At 35.3% G+C, this 21,459-nt stretch overlaps 1 protein-coding gene across 7 annotated transcripts in view; it reads right to left on the reverse strand.

Moving 5' to 3' along the window:
- Positions 1 to 21,459, reverse strand: part of LOC150110591 (kinesin-like protein KIF14) — a 716,770-nt gene that overhangs the window by 582,000 nt on the left and 113,311 nt on the right. For all 7 annotated transcript variants that reach the window (XM_090399877.1, XM_090399854.1, XM_090399845.1 and 4 more), the window contains exon 7: positions 2,759 to 2,866. In XM_090399877.1, the coding sequence (XP_090256003.1) occupies positions 2,759 to 2,866 (108 nt within the window). The remainder of the gene's footprint in view (positions 1 to 2,758; positions 2,867 to 21,459) is intronic.

Consider the following 21,459-nt stretch of genomic DNA (forward strand, 5'->3'; position numbering starts at 1 on the left):
AACCAAGTGCTTCGAGATTTGTGTATTTCTGTGTCTACAATCCAGTTATTATAGTGGAAGATTTCTTTTGAATTGTGTTGCCATAAAGTAAAAGTCAACAAGAATTTCAAATGTGCCTATGTGACTTCGATGTGTAGAAGCAGTACCCCGGTAAGAGTTGCCCTTTCTATAACCTGTGAAGTTAACTGTTAACTCCGTCGGATATATTTTGACCTTAGCTGTGGTGTTATATCGATTGATGGTTGGATGTAAGATTTACTGAAGTACTTTCCCATGAAATAATAAGTATTATGTTGTTCTAATAAGTGTTAGCTGACTGAGAAAGAATATAGTGTAGCCTGTCATAAAATTAGTTATTGTAGCATCAGGAAGCTTAAACTTTTAAGAACTATTCTCAACTTGATTGACTGAGTATAAAGAACTGAAAAGTGAATGTGTGATGGTTAATGGATTGTAATTATTCTGAACACTTTAAACTGAGCTAATATATTTGTAATATGATTCATCCAATTGGATAGAGAGAACTATGTGAAAGAAATACTAAAGCTTTAGAATTTAGAAATGTCAACATTAGTCATAATTCACAAACCTAACCTAGAAGTTGCTAATATCTGAATATGGATTCTTGTAAATATTTAATTCGATAACCTTTTGCTGATAGTTATACTTGTATGTTTATATCGTACCATTTCACATTAAATGTTTTCTTTTGTTGAGTTAAACTTGGTGTTTGCCTGATTTTCTTTCATTGCACCGCTCATAAAATTAATCGTATCTTTGCGGAAGCCTTAAATTCTATAAACAACCTTGGCCTGAAAATAAGGTGATAATATAAATATAGTTGATGATTGATTCTTCTATGTTATTTAGACTAATCTGAATATAGGGTGGTGCAGTATAATATAAATTTCCTTATATTCAGATGAGCATCAATCAACAACTAACGAAGAAGAACAGAATTTAAAGAAGTAAGGATAAGTTTAACAAGCCAACATAATTGGAACAGTCAGCTAAGTAGGACTATGTTCCAACAGTACCTATTAATAAACTGTTACTTCTTAACTGTTATGCACATAAAAAATTATCATTTACACACAAAAGCTCTTTCCTTCCAATACTAAGATAATTCTATAGGCAAAATGCACCATTTGACAAACAGTTACTCTCTGACTATTACACATATAAATTTCTATTAATTATTAAACATCTAGTTTTCAACTATTAACTCTGCTCAATTTCATCAGCCTCAACTTAACAGTCCACTATTAAAGTCTCCTATAATTAAAGAAAATTGAACAAACGGATCAACTCACTTTATGGCTGCTACCCACTGTGTACTTGGCTTCGAACTGGAGTCCTGATCCTTTTCTCCTGAATCAGGTTTTTTTCTCCCTTTTTACGCCAGCGATAGATTTACTGACATTTCTGGGACACTGTCTTTGCTGCACTTTGGGCGAAAATTATCGGCTTGTGGAATGCTTGCATGTGCGTTGGACTAACTGAGCAATTTCTTCCCGCTCGAAAATTTCTCCCCTTGGACAACAGCTCCCGGCGAAAATTCGTCAACAAATATCTGCTTTGCCTGGCAGATCAGCTCCCATCATCTTTCTTTTAGATCACTGGCATGATTTCTCCTGAAGTCGCATCCTTGATAGCTTACATCTAACGGACAACCGCTGGCGACTTCTCAATAATGACCTCTAGACAACCGATGAGGAACTCCTGGAACCGATACTAGATCTTCCGGCCAACATCTTTTATTCGCCTTCTTTCGTATCCCTGCACAAAGATATGGGACCCCGAACATTTCGGTGCAGTCCCTTGTTCTTCCACTGACACTGACCCTTTTTTTTGTTCTTCTCGTGTACTCCTCTAATCCTATTTGTTTCGGGCAGCGGACATTCGTCTGAAGTTTGTCGGTCTGTTTAACACTGACCTTGAGTATTTACAGGTGGACTTCACAAACAAATTTTATGTCCTTATAAGGAGCTAACATATAAGGTTTTCTGGTGGCAAGGTATTGCCTTAGTTCAACACATTCTAGAATTTTCGTTTTAGGGCAGCAAGTATGGACAATTCCCATAGGGATTATTTACATTAACGAACTGTTTTAAATATACATAGACATACAGGTTATTTTTATAACATCCTTACAGGACTTGACTTCTGTAAAAATTGATACAAGGCTTTCTGACATTATTAAGCTACATCAAATTTTTACAGTGTCTCTAGTAGCATTTTTCCATTTTGATCTTTCATACAAAGATTATGGTTGAAATTTATAGTATAACCAAGTGAAAAAACTTCCAACAAACTAACAGTATATAAGAGTGTGTTCAAACCAATTTGAACTTATGGATCTGATAGGTACGGTTAGGCATAAATAAGATGTGGGAGTTCTGAGGAAAAAATTAGGGGTGAATAAATGCATCAATGGCAGATTCATATTAAAAATGAGGATATTAAAAAGAAACTTGACATTACTAGAAAACATGTTTTTTATTACAACATTTTGATACAAAGATAAAATAAAATGGACTAGTTTTACCACCAATAATGTATGGCTTCTTCAGAATAAAAACAAATAAAAATATAAGGTTAGCAATTGTAAACTATCAGTTAACAGTTTTGCTTGTTAACTTGTAGTTTACAAGTTAACAGGCAAAGCTAGACTTGTGGCTAACTTTCCTTATAAGTCCTGTTCATTAGCTTCTGTAGTTTGCTAAGAAAGCTATCTCCAACACTCAGTCATACTTACCTTGGATTGGATCAAATTAATAACAAAGATAGAATGAGAACGGCTGCTCTGATCATTCATTCCTGTAGATGCAGTTGCTCTCTGCTTGTTTCCCAGTGTCAACCAAACCTAAACATGACAACATAGTTAAATATTTATGCCACTCACCCTTCCACTAGAAGATGCAAATCTTCTGGTGGAGGGATGTTTATAACAACACAATCCACAGGATTGTTTGAACAAATTACAAAGTATTTAATGTTATCGTGTCAAACAGTGACTAAGCACCTGAACTTAAAAGACTTGACAATCTATATATTTACACAAATGACAAAAACATCTGAGGAAAAGAAATTATACTGGGACTTAATGATTCTAATATTTGTGTTTTTGCAAAACATGTTTTGCCTGGACAACTTAAGCAGCTGAAATTATTGTGCATGTCTGACATAAACCTAAACAAATGATGGAATCCCTGGTGCTTAAGTTGTCCACCTGAGAACTATATGTAAAAATAACAGGATACCAGTGTTTCATTCAAATTCTTATTTTCTTTCTGTAATGTAACTGTGTAGGACAATTTAAGCAACTAGAAATGGTCATTTTTTATGTTTGGCATAAACACAAACATAACTAGGTTTACTCTAGCATCATTTAAGTTCTTATTTCTTTGCTGTAATGTAGTTATATCTTGATAATTAACTGCAATTTTAACATGCTTTATTTATTATAGCAATATCAATGTTGTGAATTTATAAATAAATTATGCTCAGTTTTGAAGAATGAAAGAACAAGAATGAATACCAAAGATAATGAGAATGAAAGAGACAAGCTGTTTTTGGAAAAAAGGCAACTTAAAAATATTACTGGTAAACAAATTGATCACTAAATCAATGTGCTCAGAGTATGACTTCAGAAGAGACTGAATATCAAAATAGTACGCAGAATCCGCTATACTTCTCAAAGCTTTAAGTATGCCGAAGAAAATGTAAATAATGACACAAAACTACAATATGGAAGTGGATTGAACAGTGCAAATGTTATTTTTTTTTTTTTTTTGCAATGAAGGAGGGTTTTTTCCTTTTCAAACCAAAAAATCAGCAAATCTCTTTCTAGAGTAGTGATGAAATTAAGTGCAATTTTTTTCCTACAAAACTTGCATGCAAAACAAAGCATTGTAAATTTTCACTTAAATATCTTTTCATTAGTTAAATATTAATTATAAAACTTGAAATAAATATTTCAAAGGTCACTTAAAGGGTTGTTTAAGGATCAAAGCCAAATAAACGGGAGGAGACCTACACAGCACCTTTCAGGAATGTAGAGAACCAACTGGGGCTTCTGATCTAATGTCCAATCCTCACCTTCATATGGTGCACCCTGTAGTGGGTATCTACTGGGTACTGAATGAATGAGGATGGGCTGGCAATTTGGGATTTGGTGAAAACTGTACTGTCTATTGGCTTAAAACAAAAATGCATATTATGGCATGACATGAGATTTCATGCCAGCCAAGGCATTGAATGGTTAAACAAGGACCATCCCTCCTGTTTTTGTCATGGCACCAGAGCAAACAGTGAAAAGTCAGCTACTGGAACAAGCTCAAATTCAACATTTAAAAGAAAAATGAACCTGACAACAGAGAAACTGAAGATAGAAACAATCAATATAAGGAATATTAATGGAAGGGAAATCTAACTTGTAGAAGAATTGGAAAAGTATTAAGTGGACATGATTAGTATTACAGAGACAAAGATGACAAAAACAGGTGAGACCTTATTAAATAATAAGTATGGGATGTTATTTTCAGGCAATAATGATCAAAGAAAGGAAAGAGTAGCAATAGCATTTAATACTAAACAAGAAGATAAACTTCCTGATTAGAAGGCAGTTTCAAGTAGTGTCATGCAGGCACACTTTAAAATGGAGGGAATGGACAATGAAACTTATATGTCCCTATGGTCCCAGAGAAGGTTCTTCTAGAGAAGGAAGAATTTTCTGAGTCAACAGAACAGAGAGCTGACAAAGAAAATGGAAAAAGCAGTCCTTGTTGGAGATCTGAACAGCAGAGTTGAATCCCACCACACATATAGGAACATTTTGGGAAAATCTGGAGAAAATGGCAAATAATAATAATAATGGTAAGTTTCTGCTGGACTCAAGACAAGGAGCAATCATTACTAACACCACGTTTCAACAGAAATATGTGTAGAAGTTCATGTGGAGAGAAGATACAAGAAACAAGAAAAGCATCACTAACTACATAGTTCTTGATAGCAATATCTTCATGCTCATTCGATATACAAAAGTGTACAGAGGATTTGAAATTGGAAGTGACCATTATTTAGTAATAATCAAGACAGAAATGGATATCACACTGAATAGAACAGCATGCAAGAAAGTTTTAAAAATAATTAAAATTAAGCAGCTTTTACAAGTAAACTGTAGACTCAACTATACAAATATTATTACAAATATTATCACAAATAACAAATAATATTATTACAAATAATACCATACAAACAAGAATCAAGCCAGAGAGTCTCAGTTGCAAACTCTGAAGAAAACATGAATCAATGAGTTCTTCAAAAGAAGGGTGATATATGGTGAAGTTGTCTTCAACGATAGAAAAATAAGAACACTATGGTGGACATAAGAAGTTAAAGGAGTCCTGGAAAAGAAGAAAGCATAGCAAAAGTTTCCTAGCAAATAAGTCAGCAGATGCCATAAAAGAATACAGAGAAAAATATCATCATCATCAAATTCCTCACATGTACCTTCAAGGGGCTTACAGGATATGATAGTACTACATGAAAAATTTACATCATTACTAACTTCCTATCTATAATTTTCCTCCAAATCAGCCTGTTACTTGTCAAGACTCCAACATCACCAGATCTTATATTTCTATCGTCTAAGGCATGTTGTATAATATCAATCCACCTATATCTAGGTCTTCCCCTGGATCGTTTTCTTGCCAACCTAGCAGAGAACACTTGTTTTGCTAATCTTTCCTGGCCCATTCTGTTTAAGTGACCATACCACCTAAGATTAGCTCTGCTAACGCATTCCTGGATGCTGACAATATCAAGTTCTTTCTTAATATCCTCGTTTTTAATATGATATTGCCATTGATGCCATCTGTTCATGCCTCTAAATCTTTCTCAGGACTCTCATATCTGCAGTCTCTAGTCTTTGGTTAAGTGTTTTTACTTCTGACCCAGCTCTCAGATCCATTAGATAAAACTGGTTTGAACATTGTCTTGTATAGAGCTAATTTAGTGTTCTGACTAATTTATCTCTTATTCCATATAAATTTATTTAATTGACTTCCTATCATACCAACTTTGTTGATTCTGTTGTCTATTTCCATATTTAATTTACCATCTTCACTAAAAATCATGCCTAAGTAGCTGAAATGTTTTACTTGTTCCACAGGTTTTCAGTTCAAAACACAGTGGACATTTTCAACGATTCTACCTATTTTCATTGTCTTTGTCTTGTGATCCATATAGATAATGAATAACAGAGGGGATAATGTACATCCTTGTCTCCCACCAGATTTAACATTAAACAATCTTTCTGTACTTCTTTCAATTCTAACTGCCGACTTGCAACTCAAATAAAGACTAAGTACTGCTTGATATAATGCCCCATTGTCACCTTATAACTGTAGCTTATTGAATAGTTTCTCTCTCCTGGCACCTTGTCATATGCCTTTTCCCCGATTGACAAAACTTAAATACAGATCTTTGTTACATTCCCATGCTTTCTCAACTATGCGTCGTAAAGTGAAGATCTGATCCTTACAGCCTCTATTTGGCCTCAATCCAGCTTGTTGTTCAACAAGCTTTTCTTCCACAATTCTTCTCAACCATTTCTCAAGTATACTGGCATAAATCTTGCCTGGAATACTCAGTAGGGATATGCCATTGTAATTCTCACATTCAGTTTTATTTCCGTTTTTATATATGGATACTATGAGAGCTCTACTCCAATCACAGGGAATTCGTCCCTCTATCCAGGCTTTCTGAACTATGTAGTGTAGCCACTGTAAGACTTTTATATCACCATACTTCAGCATTTCTGATCGAATATAATCTACTCCCACTGCCTTTCCACATTTCAAGCCTTTGATGGCTTTTTCTAATTCAAGTATGGTTGTGTATGCCTGACTGTATGCCTGTTGAGTGTTTTTTACCACTGTGCCATCACTGCTTGTTTCATTTAGCAATTTTTCAAAGTAATTACTCCATACTTCAAGGATATCTTTTTCTCCAGTTTTCAAGTCACCTTTATCATCTCTAACTCCTTTTACAGCACTCTTTCCTCCATTTCTAAGCTTCTTCAACAACCTCCAGAATATCTTACCACCTTCTTCATGTTTATTTTTTATGTTCTTGCCAAAGTCCTCCCATGACTTTTATTTAGCTTTCTTACATTTGTCTCTGTATTCTCCAAGATCAAAAGCTGACTTATTTGCCAGGAACTTTTGATATGCTTTCTTCTTTTCCTTCACTGCCTCTTTAACTTCCTGTGTCCACCATGGAGTTCTGATTTTTCCATCCTTGCAGACAACCTCACCACATGCCTCTCTCTGGCTGAATCGATAAGGGTTTTCTTCAATTTGCCATTGAATCTCCAAGGTTTGGTTCCTGCTCTCAAATTCTTTCATTTTTTCTTCAATAATCTTTGTGCATTTTAGTCTACAGTTCACATCTGAGAGCTGCTCAACTTTTATTCACTTTAAAACTTTCTTAAATGTTCTGTTTTTTAAAATGAAATTCAATTTTATTCTGCTCAAGACTAAATAATGATCAGTTCCAATTTCAAATCCTCTGTACACTCTGGTATCCAGCACCAGGGAGAAAACATCACTATCTACAATAACATAGTCAATGAGACTTTTGTTATTCCTTGCCTGTTCTCTCCATGTGAATTTGTGTACATTTTTATGTTGGAACATGGTGTTAGTAATAACCAGTCCATGTTCTGAGCAGAAATCCAACAGGTATTTGCCATTATAATTAGCTTTGCTCTTATCTCTAAATTTTCTCTAAACATTTTTATTTGTCTGACAGTCATATCCTACTCTTCTATTTAGATCCCCAACAAGGACTTCCTTTTTCATTGTTTCAGTTGCTTTCTCTAAAGCCTGAAAAAAATCCTCCACTTCTACCTTAGTAGAACCTTCTGTGGGACCATAGGCACAAATAAATCTCATTGGCCAGTTCTCCATTCTGATATTTGCCCACATCACTACTTGAGACTGCCTGCCATTCAAGAAGATTAGTCTCGTATTTAGTGTTGAATACTATGGCTACTCCTTTTCCTTGATTGTCATTGCCTGAATATAACATTTTGTATTTATTGTTCAGAAAGATCTCACCAGTTTTTGTCTTTTTTGTTTCAGTCACTCCTATTATGTCAATCTGGTACTTAATCCCTCAGCTAACTCCATTTCTTTGCCATTCAGGCTTCTTATGTTGATAGTACTGATCTTTAACTCTGGTGATGTTGAGTTGGGGTGTGCTTTCAGATTTGTTCCAGTAGCCGACTTTTTGCTGTTCGCCCTGGTTACCTGGCGAAAACAACGGGGGCCTTGTTTAATTGGGCGACACCCCAGCCGGCATGAAATTCTGTCATGTTGCACCATCACTGCTTTTGAAAGACATTTTCAAGGATGATAGAATACAATTTGGTCAGTTAAATCCCAAATTGCCAGCCCATCCTTGTTCATGCAGTATCCAGGTAGATACCTAACAGCGTGCACCACGAGAAGGTGAGGATTGGACATTAGGTCAGAAGCCCTGGTCGGTTCTCTGCATTCCTTTAAAGGCTATGGAGGTCTCCTCTCAGTTATACAGCTTTGACCCTTAAACACCCTCTGTAGAGAAAAATGTAAGACAGCTAATCTTTGTGTAAAAGTAGCTAAACAAAAGTCGTGAGAAGACTGGTAAAAATATAGAAAATAAATATCAGTAAGTTGGCAAAATGTTCTGGAGGCTACTGAAGAAGCTTAGAAATGGAGGACAGAGTATTGTAAAAGGAATTAAAGATGATAAAAGTGACATGAAAACTGAGGATAAGTATATCCTAGATGTCTGGAATAATTACTTTGAAAGACTGTTCAACAAACCAAGCAGTGACAGAACCATACTAGAAATTTTTCAAGAGGAATACTTATCAATACTTGAGGTAGAAAAAGTCATCAAAAGCTAAATGTGGAAAGGCAGGGAGTAGACGATATTCAGCCAGAAATGCTTAAGTATGGAGTTATAAAAGTTTCGCAGTGGCTACACTGCATAATTCAGAGAGCCTGGTCAGGTCTAATTCCAAATTATTGGAGTAGAACTCTCATAGTACCTATATATAAAAAAGTGAATAAAGCTGAATGTGAGGAATTTCACTACTAATGGTAAGATTTATGCAAGTATTGTGGAAAATTTTGATTGATTTTTGAAGAACAATCTGGGTTCAGGCCAAATACAGGTTTGTGAAGATCAGATTTTCCCTTTAAGACAAATAGTTCAAAAATCGTGGGAATGTGACAAGGATCTGTACTCAACTTTTGTAGATCTGGAAAAGGCATATGACAAAAGTGCCCAGAGAAAATCTTTTCAAAACACTATAGTTATATGGGGTGAATGGAACATTATACAGAGCAATACATAGTCTATATTTAAGTTCTCAGTATTGAAAGAAATACAGGAAGATGGTTTGATGTAAAATTAGGGGTAAGACAAGGATGCATATTATCTCCACTCTTATTCATTGTCTATATAGATCACATTATGAAAGAAAGCAACATTAGTCCTGATATTAGAATAGGAGATGTCAAACAGTCTTTGCTTTATGCAGATGATGTACTTCTGAACATATCCAGTGCAAGTCTTCAGGATCCACTAACGAAATTGAATATCAGTTGTAATAAATTTAGCATGAAAATCAGCAATAAAAAGACCAACACTATGAAAATAGGCAGGAACATAGAAAACTTGAGCTGCATTCTGAATGGAGATCTTATAGAACAAGCAAAATATTTCAGCTATTTAGGCACAGTTTTTAGTGAAGATGACAGGTTAAATCTGGAAATAGAAAACAGAATAAGCAAAGCTGGTATGGTGTGTAGCCAGCTGAATAAATTTATATGGCATAACAGACAAACTAGCCAAAAAACCAAACTAGCAGTATACAAGACAGTGTTCAAACCAGTTTTAAGTTATGAATCTGAGAGTTGGGTTAAAAAGAAAACACTTGACGAAAGACTAGAGACCACAGATATTAGGGTTCTGAGAAAAATTAGCAGTGAACCGATGGCAGAATAATATTAAAAATGAAGATATTAGAAAGGAACCTGATATTAGCATTCAAGAATATGTCAACAGAGCTAATCTAAGGACTGATTCAGACAGAAGCGCCTTAAAAGCATGAAATGTTAGATATGACAACATTGGAGTGTTCACAAATAGATTGATTTGGAAGAAAATTGTCAATAGGAGATAATAATAATGTGGATAAAGTTGAGCAGCTTTTACAGATAAATTGTAAACTTGACTATACAAACATTATTAAAGAAAAATTGAAACAAACTGAAACAAGAACCCAAACGTTGGAGTCTCAGTGGCAAACTCTGAAGAAGACATTGAATCAATCTACAAGGATAGAAGAATGATAAACCCATGGTGGATAAAAGAAGTTAAAGAAGCAGTCCTAAAAAAGAAGAAATCATACCAAAAGTTCAGAGCAAATAAATCGGCAAAACTGGAAAGTCGAAACCCCACAGATAGGCAAATTACTACTGCTTCCAGAGCAGTATTAAGCTAAACATGATGGAAAGGAGTATGACTGCCCACGAGAATAGCTACTCCATCGTAAGCTGGGCCATCTCCAGTATTGCCCTTGAATACAAGAGTGATATTCCTACAGGTAGGGTCTTCACACTGGGTTTTAAATAAGTTTCCTGCAAACAGAAACAAACAGGTTTATGTTTCTGCAGCAGGTGCTTGCTATCATCGACATTCTGGTGAAACACATGAGAGTTATATTGTAAAACCAAATCTATTGTTTAGGCTTTGTAGATGTAGACATGTCTGACTTCCATGAGGTTGAAGACTTACCCTTATCAGGTTTGTATTTCTCATTAGATTTTGGGAAGTATGGACAACTAGTTTCCATCTCCTCTCTGGAAAAATATTCAATACATCTTCAGATGTGTCAGAATCACTGGGTAAGTTAGAGTTACTTTCAGTGGATACTTTTTTCTGTGGAAGGGTTTGAAGGTTTGTCTTTAGGTGATAACCTTGCCATAATTTTTTTCACAAGTATGTTTGCTCTGATAATTTATACATTTAGCTTTCTTGATAGAGCAGGGTCAGTTATCATGCTTTTAACTACCTGTGAGCACTGGTGGCATAACCACAACAGCCAGTTTGAGCATGTCCACATTTCTAGCATTTGAAGCATCTTAATGGATTAGGGATGTAGAGTCTAATAGGACAATTGAGATACCATGTTTTAACATATGTTGGAAGTTCGGAAATATCAAAGATAAGGATGATGCTTCTGGTTGAAGTCATCCCTACAGATCAGGTGGCACCTCATAGCTGTCACCCCTTAATCCTTCAGCTCTAAACATATCTTATCAGGAACTTCTAGGAGATCCCGTTCTGAGATCATTCCTCTACAGGAATTGAGTGTTTTATGTGGTGTAACTGTTACTGGTATTCCATGCACTGATGTAGCTCTGAGTAGTTTTTCAGAATGTCATTGACATGTTTCTAGGAGGACATTGTCAGAATGTAATTTCTTAACTGTTTTGGGAGAAGCTGCCAGTCTTAGATCTTTTTGAATGAAGAAGGGCGACATTTTCCCTATTAGCTCTTCAGCTGGTACACAGATGATTAAAATAAAAAAAAAAACATGTACATTTGTACTGGTCAATATATCAAAACTTTATACAGAGGAATAATAACTTCCTTGTCTCTGCCTGTCAATGTGTTTTTCAATAACCACATAATCCTCTGAACTACTTTGGCCAGTTTTGTGATATGACCTCTGAACTTCTATCTGCCATCCTTCACCAGAATACCTAGCCTCATCAATTTCTGGAAGTCCAGTTGTATTAACATAATACGGTTTGTACTCAATTCATCCCAAAGTGCACTTTACACTTTTCCACATTAAATATATCTATTATTCTCTGTCCATACTGCTAGTCGATTTAAATCATTCTGCAGGATTTCTGCACTGCTTTGATTAACTATTGCTCCATCCCATTTTGGATCATCAGCAAAAATAGGTAGAGTAATAGTTAATAGCCCTTGAAATTGAACTTGGGTGCTAGCTTCATGCCATTTTTTAGCCAATATCTAACCCCTATGATCCCTGCCTTATCTCTCTTGTAACCAATACACAAGATCACAGCAAAACTATTTACATCCCTTATGTTCAGGGTATATCTGAAAAGACAACTAAGGTTTTTCCACACACAATCTCCATGCCAGTTTCAAACCAGACATTCAAGTAGCTACCTTCATCAGTTCTAAGGATCATCTTCAACCTCTTGTGTATCCTGGAATGCATGAAGTTCCATGTGTCTGCAGAACACTACAATGAAAACACCCATGAGTTCAAAGAATTTATGGTGTACCAAAAATACATAAGATAGGTATTCCCTTAAGACCGATAGTGGATGGAAAAGATGCTCCGACCTCTAATTTAGCAAAACATCTCACTAACATGATTTTACCTAACAAAGGAAAAACATCTTCTTTCATCAAGAACAGTGCACATTTTATTTGAGAAGGTAAAAGATATTTACTTTGGACCTTCAGACATCTTAGCAAGTTTGGACGTTATCAGTCTATTTACAAATGTTCTAAGAACTGAAACTGTGAATCTCCTTGAAGACCTCTTTCCTCCGGACATAATAGATCTTTACAAACATTGTATAAATAATACTTTTTTCATGTATCAAGACAAATTTTAGGAACAAAAAGAAGGATTGGCTATGGGCTCTTCCCTCTCTCCGGCTTTAGCTAACCTATTTATGGAAAATTTTGAAAATAATGCTTTAATCAATTATCATTAAAAAAAAACAAAAATTTGGCTATGCTATGTAGACAATATTTTCATCATTTGGCCAGGAACAACAGATGAACTCATTGCTTTCAAAAATTACCTGAATAATTTACATAAGAATATAAAATTTACTTTAGAACAAGAAGATCTTAGAAAAATTCCTTTTCTTGACATCCTATTAGAAGTCAATGAAAAAGATAATAAACTTTCTTTCTCAATATATAGAAAATCCACCAACACAGGAAGATTTCTTAATGCAGCCTCACACCACCACCCTTCGCAAAAAATAGGTCTAATAAAAATCCTGAGGGACAGAATATATAATATTTCCAGCACAGAAAAACAGAGAAATGAAGAATTGGAATATTTAACACAGATCCTCAAAAAAAAAAAAAAATGGTTATGAACCCAAGACTATCAAAAAAAAATCCTCCACACACCCTCTACAAGCATCCCACAGAAACAAGATTTCAAAAACGCCATCACGCTTCCATATATCAAGAATGTTACAAACAAGATGGCTAAACAAACATAACACTACTAAACAAACATAACACTAAAGAAGCCTTTCTGCCACTGGAAAAAATTTCAAGATTTCTATATCCCCCGAAACCTCCACATCATCCTTTAAAAAAACCAGTTGTTTATAAAATTTATTGTTCTTGCAGCATCTGCTACATAGGATAGACAGGAAGATCTGGGGAAATGCACATGAACGAACACCAAAAGGATGTACAAACCAGAAGAGAACACAAATGAGGTATAGCTTTCCATACCACTTCCACCGGCCACAATCTACTCTGGCAGAAAACAAACATGTCTTATATAGAAAAAAACTGTTACATAAGGAAATTTAAAGAAGCTGCAAACATGCTTAGAATTCCAACACAATGCAATAAAAACTGAGGCTTAATTCTACACCAAGTTTGGTCAGCTTTGATAAAAAAAAAAAAAAAAAAAAAAAAAAACCTCAGACATTATGATCGTAAACAACAGAACGTGGCATCATCCAGCATTGTTTAAAGTTAGCACTGCTTTGAATCTGCATTCTGATTTTTTAATTTTATAAACAGTCAGATGGCTACAACTGTATAGTATGAAGTATTAATTTCTCTTTTTTGTTGTTTTAACTTTCAGTTACCTTTTACCCCTGAAGATGTAAGTCAAACGACTTACGAAACTTGTCGGATTTTATTTCTTTATTGTGCTTTTAGCTTAATAAATAAAAAAAAAAAAAAAAATGTGATCCAATTACTGGAATATGCCTTATGAACTTCTAAACCACAGAAACCTCCACTTACAATTATCATAATTATTCAGGCAAAAGTATTTAGAGAAAGGAAGGAAGGAATACCTCTAATATTCAACAAAATTGTACCTGAAGATTTTTTTTTTTTTGAATTTCAAGAAAAGTGATGCAGCAAATTTTGAAATGGGAAACTGGAAAAAATGGCTTATTTGGACCAAATAAATATCCTTAGTAATGAAGTAGAGGAATTCCTCAAGTCAGAGAGACACCTGGAAAAAAAAAAAAGTGAAAGACTAGTTCTTGTTAGAGACCTGAACAGCAGGATATGAAATGGATCAAAAATACAGAAATTTTCTAAGTAAAAACCTTTAAATTAATTTGTGCTGACAAATTAATTTAAAAATGACAAATTCCAGAACTTCTTGCAGAACACTTATTTACCTTCCACAGAAACACCGGTTAAGAACCACTGCTCTAGATTAACAGATATGCATAAAATCATGTATCATGAAAACACAAAAAATAAGTCTTATGGATGATAATTATTCATAGTGATATCTTCAGATTCACTCAAGATACAAGAATATAAATTATACTTTACAAGAAATTACTCTATATTATATTCTTGTTTAATCTTTTATCCAAGTGTGAGCAAACAAACTGAAGTAGCTTCATGTCTAGGCTACTAAGGCAATTGATGTAAAGTCAACAGCCTCTGTATACGAGTAGCCTAGTTGCAAAGATACTTCATGTAAGCTTTGTTTTCTTAAACTTGGATAAAAGATTAATCAAGAATATAATTTCTTGTCAAGTATAATGTATACTTTACTTTGTAACCAAATGATAACTTTCTAGAACGTTTTTTTCACTTGGGGGGAAAAAAATGAAACAGTGACTTCCCTTTAACTTTCAGCAGGATAAAACTGATTATAGACTTTTTATAAACTTTTTTGAAAACAAAGCAAAAAAAAAAAAAAAATAGCCAGGGAAGCAAAGTGGAAAAAGACCTCCCAGTGATGGTACTGGTCATTCTTCCTCTTTTCCTTTGCTTTTCCTCAAGAATTCTTCACTCTACTTCCCATAAGTCTTTTTTACTATCCTTCCAGAATACTATCACTGGGATCCAATGCATTGCCACCTTATTTGCTATGTGCTGTAACATGCAGACATCCAGAAAGGGGGGGGGGGGTATCCTGGTGCTCTTGCACTACTTTGACTTCTACTTCAACAAGACGGGCAGTTCTGGATGGCCTGAACAGATCAATCAGCTAGTGGGTTTGCCTGCAAGTGTCAAGTGTGCTGCAGTAAATCTCCTTCTCCATGGTCTGGGTACAGGGCATCAAGGACAGAATACAAAATAACAAGCAGCCAAAAAAAGATCAAGATAGAGCATGGGGTATATTTTGTAGATACTCTACCACAACAAACTTAATAGCATTTAAACGTGCTTGGGCCAAAGCACATTATGTGAGATGTCAAAATCAAAGACAATCCTGGATTCAATTTACATCATCGATTAATCAAACAACCAGTGCAAAATTTGTATGGGATAAAATCTGGAAGATAAAAGGTAGATACAGAACACACTGTCTATCTTGGAATGAAGTGGACGTATTATTACTGATCCCAAAGCCATCGCAGACACTTTAGAAAACGTTTGCCAGAATCTCTGGAACTGTTTCATATCTTACTGATTTGTTTTAATATTGAAAGAGCAACATGAGCTAAGCTTTTGTACCAAGGGAATAGAGCCATACAATTAGCCATTTAAGGAGGAACTCAAAAGGGCCTACTCTGTCAGGATGAGACAGGAAAAGAGCTCTTTGACATAAGTCAATTGTTGTCATCTCAAAACCAGTCAGGGATCCAACACAGCAATTGGATGATAATTGTTGGCCTGTCTTTGCAAGGTCTTGCAAAAAATGGTAATTGCAAAGATTCTCTGGTACTTACAGAACAACAAACTTCTTTCCAACACACCATGCGACTTTCGTAGAGACCAGTCACCCTTGGAAAATTTGGTCTGTTTAGAAACATGTATAAGAGACACTTTCCTGAAATGAGAACATGTGGTTTCAGTCTTTTTCAACATGAAAAAAGTCTTAGCCTGGAGATATAGCATATTAAAGGATCTGTTCAATCTTGGTCTCAGGGGACACTTTCTTATTTTTATTAAAAATTTATTATCCAGCAGAGTCATTAAGTCCAAGTGGTAAGCGTGTTTTCTTGGCTATATCATCAAGCAAAAGAAGTTCCTCAAGGAACTTCTTTAAGTGTGAACCTTTTCATTTACTAGCAAAGTGAACTCAATTATCGAACAGCTTCCTTGAACAATAAGCAATTGGCTTTATGTCTATGACTTCACAATTTACTGTCACTGCTTCAATATGAGTCATTGAACAACAACATCAACAAACAATTGATCATGTCCCTTCATCATGGATTCAGATTTGCTACACAAAGACTGTGTGTGTGTGTGTGTGTGTGTGTGTGTGTGTGTGTGTGTGTGTGTGTGTGTGTGTGTGTGTGTGTGTGTGTGTGTGTGTGAATACTTCTGTCAGAAGTGCACTCTTCACCCTGATCCTGATTTAAGAATGGGACAAACTATTATCTGAGTAGCATCAGAGTTTAAGATTTTGGGATTCATCTTTGACAGAAAGCTAACATTGTATACACACATTCTTCATCTTTGGGATAAGTGTTAAAAAAAAAAAAAAAAAGCACTGAATATCATCTGCACTCTATGCGCTATTAAACTATTCAAAGTTCCTTGCTCATCGTTTATCGCACTTGTACGTTCAAAGCTTGTATTGATCAATTCACAGTCTTCATGTTTCTAATGAATCCCCCCCCCCCCTTGTATCACTTAGATGAAAACATTTCTCTTAAATTATGCCTTACAGATAAAATCCCTTCAAGATCATCCTACACGGACTAGTCTCTTTTCTCTATGTTGAGATGTGCTATATCACACATATTAGACTGCCATCTGTCCTTTTGGTATGTGCGTTAAAGAAGCTATGGAAGTTATTGGCATCAACATAGAAAACATTACCTGCAGCAAACAAAACAGAGCAGGCTTGCATTCCATAGCAGGCTTGCACCCCATCCTGCAATCTTATTCTCTCTCTCACTTTGTTAACTACAGAAGTCTCACACACCCTCATCTATCTACCTACAATTATTCAATGCACACAGAGCAGTGTTATACCCTGATAAGTTGGAACATGAGATATTTCATCTTATCATTGTATAACATAGCGAACACACAATAAGAAACATTATAACATGCTTGTCTCTAGGTATCAAAATACTGCTTTGAAGATATATCAAATATTTCAAACTAATAGAAAACAAATAGTTATTTATATAATATTTCAACAAGGGACCACTCATTAGTTAGTATAAATAATAGTGGAAGTGTAAACATTTAACATTTTGTTAGAGCAATAAGTACTAGAAGTTATAGAATGATTTGCACAAATTGTAAAGGGGATGTAAGTCCAAAGGTCAGGAAGCAGTAACGCAAGGGGAGCGGTTTGCCCCGGGCATTTGCATGCCGACAGCGTACGAAAAATGTAGCAGAGAAGGCTGGACGCTGTGACATTGGCCTACATGAAAGCGCAAGGTGGACATCGCTGAGTGCAATAATCGCCGGGAGCCAAGGCGAAATATAAGGGTCAAGCAACGCCCACACGAGGCTTTTTTGTTTCTGACCTCCTAGTGTTGGTCTTGCGGTGTCGTGAGTGGGTGAAGGGTGGCAGCACCTCCACTCCGGAGGGTTTCGATAGAGGCATCGCCGGAACTAGAAGGTTGTATCTCCGTGGAAAGAGTAAGCCCGGCTGTCCACAGAAAGCCAGATAGGAACCCATGGATATTTCGATTAAGGAGAGACAGATTCCTGAGGATCTCTTAATGTGATGCAGTTCAAGATAGATAAATAGACTTTATAGTATTTGTTAACTATGAATGAAAGGATTTGTACCATGCTGTGAATCTAAGGAAGGAACATTAATAATATTATATAGAACTGAACTGTAGTGATCCTGAGAAAGTTACCATATATTTACTGTCTCCTACTATGATCGAATTATGTTATATGTTTAAAGAGGTTATGATAAAGTTCAGAGTAAAGAATTGCTATTAATGACAAGATTGTAAAAGATATAGATGCTATTTTGAGTGGTTTGATTGAAATTGAATTAGAAAAGAATTATTGAGATTATTATGCATAATTTAGGTATTTTAATGTTGATAAGATTTATACTGTAAAAATGAACAATAATCAGTCAGTGTCCTTGTGATTTTGGAATGTTTTAATGTTAACCTGACTATCAGGAACTCTCTTAGATTGAGATTCAAGTTTACATGTACTGTATGTATATAATTATAGTATCTGATAAACCTTGCTTTTGAATACAATTAAGTCTATCTGTGATTTTGGAATCCAATGCACCGTTTATAAAAACTAACACAAACTTAGGTGGGAAATTAGAAGGAAGAGATTTTGGCCACGTCTGCAAAGGTCAAGGTATCACTTAAATACTATCTAGAGATCGCCTCTTGATTGATATTATTATTTAATCTAAAAGCGCTAAGTGATGCAGCAAAAAAATAAATTTCTTAGTGTTTTACGAGAGGTTGATCTCAGATACTCTGTATTGGCTCGACCAATACAGAGTACAAAATGAAGTACAAAATGAAGACCCTTAATTTTGATGTTTGGTTGTGTTGGATTCCCAGCCACATTGGAACTAAGGGAAACGTAAGTTGATCTAGCAGAAACAGCTGCTAGATCAGCTTATGTTTCCAACATACTGTTTTATGGTACCATATAATGACTACAAACAGTTTATTATCAAAGTTAATTGCCCAATAGCAATACTTCTGGCAGGAAGCACAGACAAACAAACTGAATGAGATTAAGCTTGAAATTAAGCACTAGTGAATGTTATCAGACTCGAACAAATTGCATGATGTTTTAAAATTTTTACAGAGAATTTATTCAACACCTTTGATTACAAGTTTGTTTATATGTAGATACTGGCAATGTAGTACTAAATCTTGTGCATACATTTTACTCATTTATCTATTTATTTTGCACTTTTTATCTTTATTTTTTTATTTTGTTTATTTAGCACTTCTGAAAGATAAGTAACATTTTCATATTTCAGTTGATAATATTAGGTTAACTTATTCCAGTTTTTGTTTTAAATGGGTGTCTGATTGACTGAATTATGTTAGTATGTAAGTAAAACTTTTATTTTTTATTATTATTTTTTTTTTAAATATGATTTTGTCAATATGGCAGCAATGTGTGGTAGAACAATGGTGGCAAAGACCACATTGTCAGGCGATTTGAATTTGCAGGATTTTATGCAGTGCACATGTGTGAAATGTATTCATCAAGAAAATTAAAGGATATGTGGAAGGAAATTGAAACTGGAGAGAGAGAGAGTGTATTAAATGTTTCAAAAGTTAGTCCACAAATGTTAGTAGAGTGGACTGTATCGATGGTAGGATGGAAAATGATGTTATTAATGTTGATTGTACAGCCAAAAAAATTGAAGAGAACGAAATGGACATTAATAAAGAAATAGTCACTTGAATGCTATTCTTCACAGTACAAAGCAGAAAATTGAAAAAAGTGCAGAAGCAGTAAGAGCTTGGCAGGGCTGAGAAGAAGCAAACAGTCTGAAATAGTAATAAAGAACGAACGAACAAAAAAAAAAAGAAAAACAAGTTAAGGAGAAAATTATTTATGGAGACGCAATGATCAGGAGAGTACTTAATTAATGTATCACAAAACATATTTCCCTGGTGCAAAAATTCACGATTTAGTCACACCATCTGGATGTCAAAAGGTAAGTAGAAGGAAATGATTGTCTTGGTTGGCACAAATGATTTCAAAGGCAAGAAGTATTCTATGAGGGAGGATGTAAACAAGTTGTTAGAAGAGGCAAAAACTAAAGAGCAAGAAGGTCAAGATTTTAAGTCTCCTATCCCTCGATAGAGACGAACCAAGGAGGATGCTGCTAGCTAATGAGTCTATACATAGGTTGTGCAGAAGAATGTAGGATTTGCAGATCTGTAGTCTGTATTTGACAGAAAGAACGATTTGTACAATGCTGATGGCTGGACTGTATCTAAATGGTTTTTGTGTAAGGCATCTAGAGATGCCTTGTCACAGAGCATGCTGAAGCACAAATTCCAAAAAACTTAGCAATTAGGGTGGAAGCAGGTGAGTTTGTGTGAAGGCATCCATGAGGTGAGTGAGTGTGAGAATGACCAAGTGTGGAATCTAAGTCTCTCAAGCAAAAGTAATGAATAGGGTCATCAATTCAGGAAGTAAAAGTGGATGGAGGTCTTAAAGGGATGCTGTAATTTCTATAAACAGGGAAGATAGAGATGATAGGATGGAAGGAAGGGGTACTGCTGATGATAGCAGATGAAATGCAGCCAAAAAAGATATTAGGAGATAGGCAGGAGGGTGGCTGTTCATTTGAAGCAGTCTGGTGTGAGATTAAAGCCAACAAGACAAAATATACAGTTGGTTGTTGCTATAGACCAGGCTTTTCCAGGGATTATCTGGAAGACATGCATTGGCAAATTAGTACAACGAGTACAGTTCAAGTGATTATTATGGGGGATGTAACTATGGAGATATAGACTGGAAGGAAAAAAGATCATATTGTAGGAAGGAAATGGAATTTATACACATACTGAGAGATAATTACTTAAGTCCTGGTCATAGGATCAGAAGAGATATCCATAACCAAGGTGGCCACATTGCCTCCAAATTGGTGAAAGTGACCAAGCAGTCTTGACTTGGGAGATTGTACAACATGAGGAATCATCTGTCAAGAAGGGTATTTATGTGGAAATACTATGTTGGCTATTGAAGAACATAAGTATATTCATTCTTTATAATTCTTTATAATCACAGTAATCCAGATATGTCCACATCTGGATTACTGTGATTGTCTAGTCTCCTGGGTTTCTTGGTGATGAGGAAGCAGTGGAGAAGATTCAGAAATGAGGGACCAAGATGGTGAGTAGTTTGTGGAATGTGTTCTATGGATTGCAGAAGTTGGTTGATAGGAGAAAAAGACAGGATTAGACAGAAACATTTAAGTTGCTTAAAGGGTTTTATAGGATTGATGCAGGGGAAATGTTTCAGTACTTGGATAAAGATGTGGTTAGTAGGGGTGTGAGGACTAGATTTTTTGCTTGGAGAGTTGTAAATGAGTGGAATGGGTTGCCAGAGTGAGTTGTGAGTGCTGGGTTCAATGGGTTTAAAAAAAAATGGGTTTAATATCCTCATTGTGTGGATATTAAGGTCTCCCACAATGAGGTGGGCTCCATGGAGGCACCCCATACAATAATAATA

Source organism: Typopeltis vanoorti, chromosome 1 (assembly GCF_054136105.1).
Source record: "Typopeltis vanoorti isolate ZY-2024b chromosome 1, IOZ_Tvanoo_1.0, whole genome shotgun sequence".
NCBI lineage: Eukaryota > Metazoa > Arthropoda > Arachnida > Uropygi > Thelyphonidae > Typopeltis > Typopeltis vanoorti.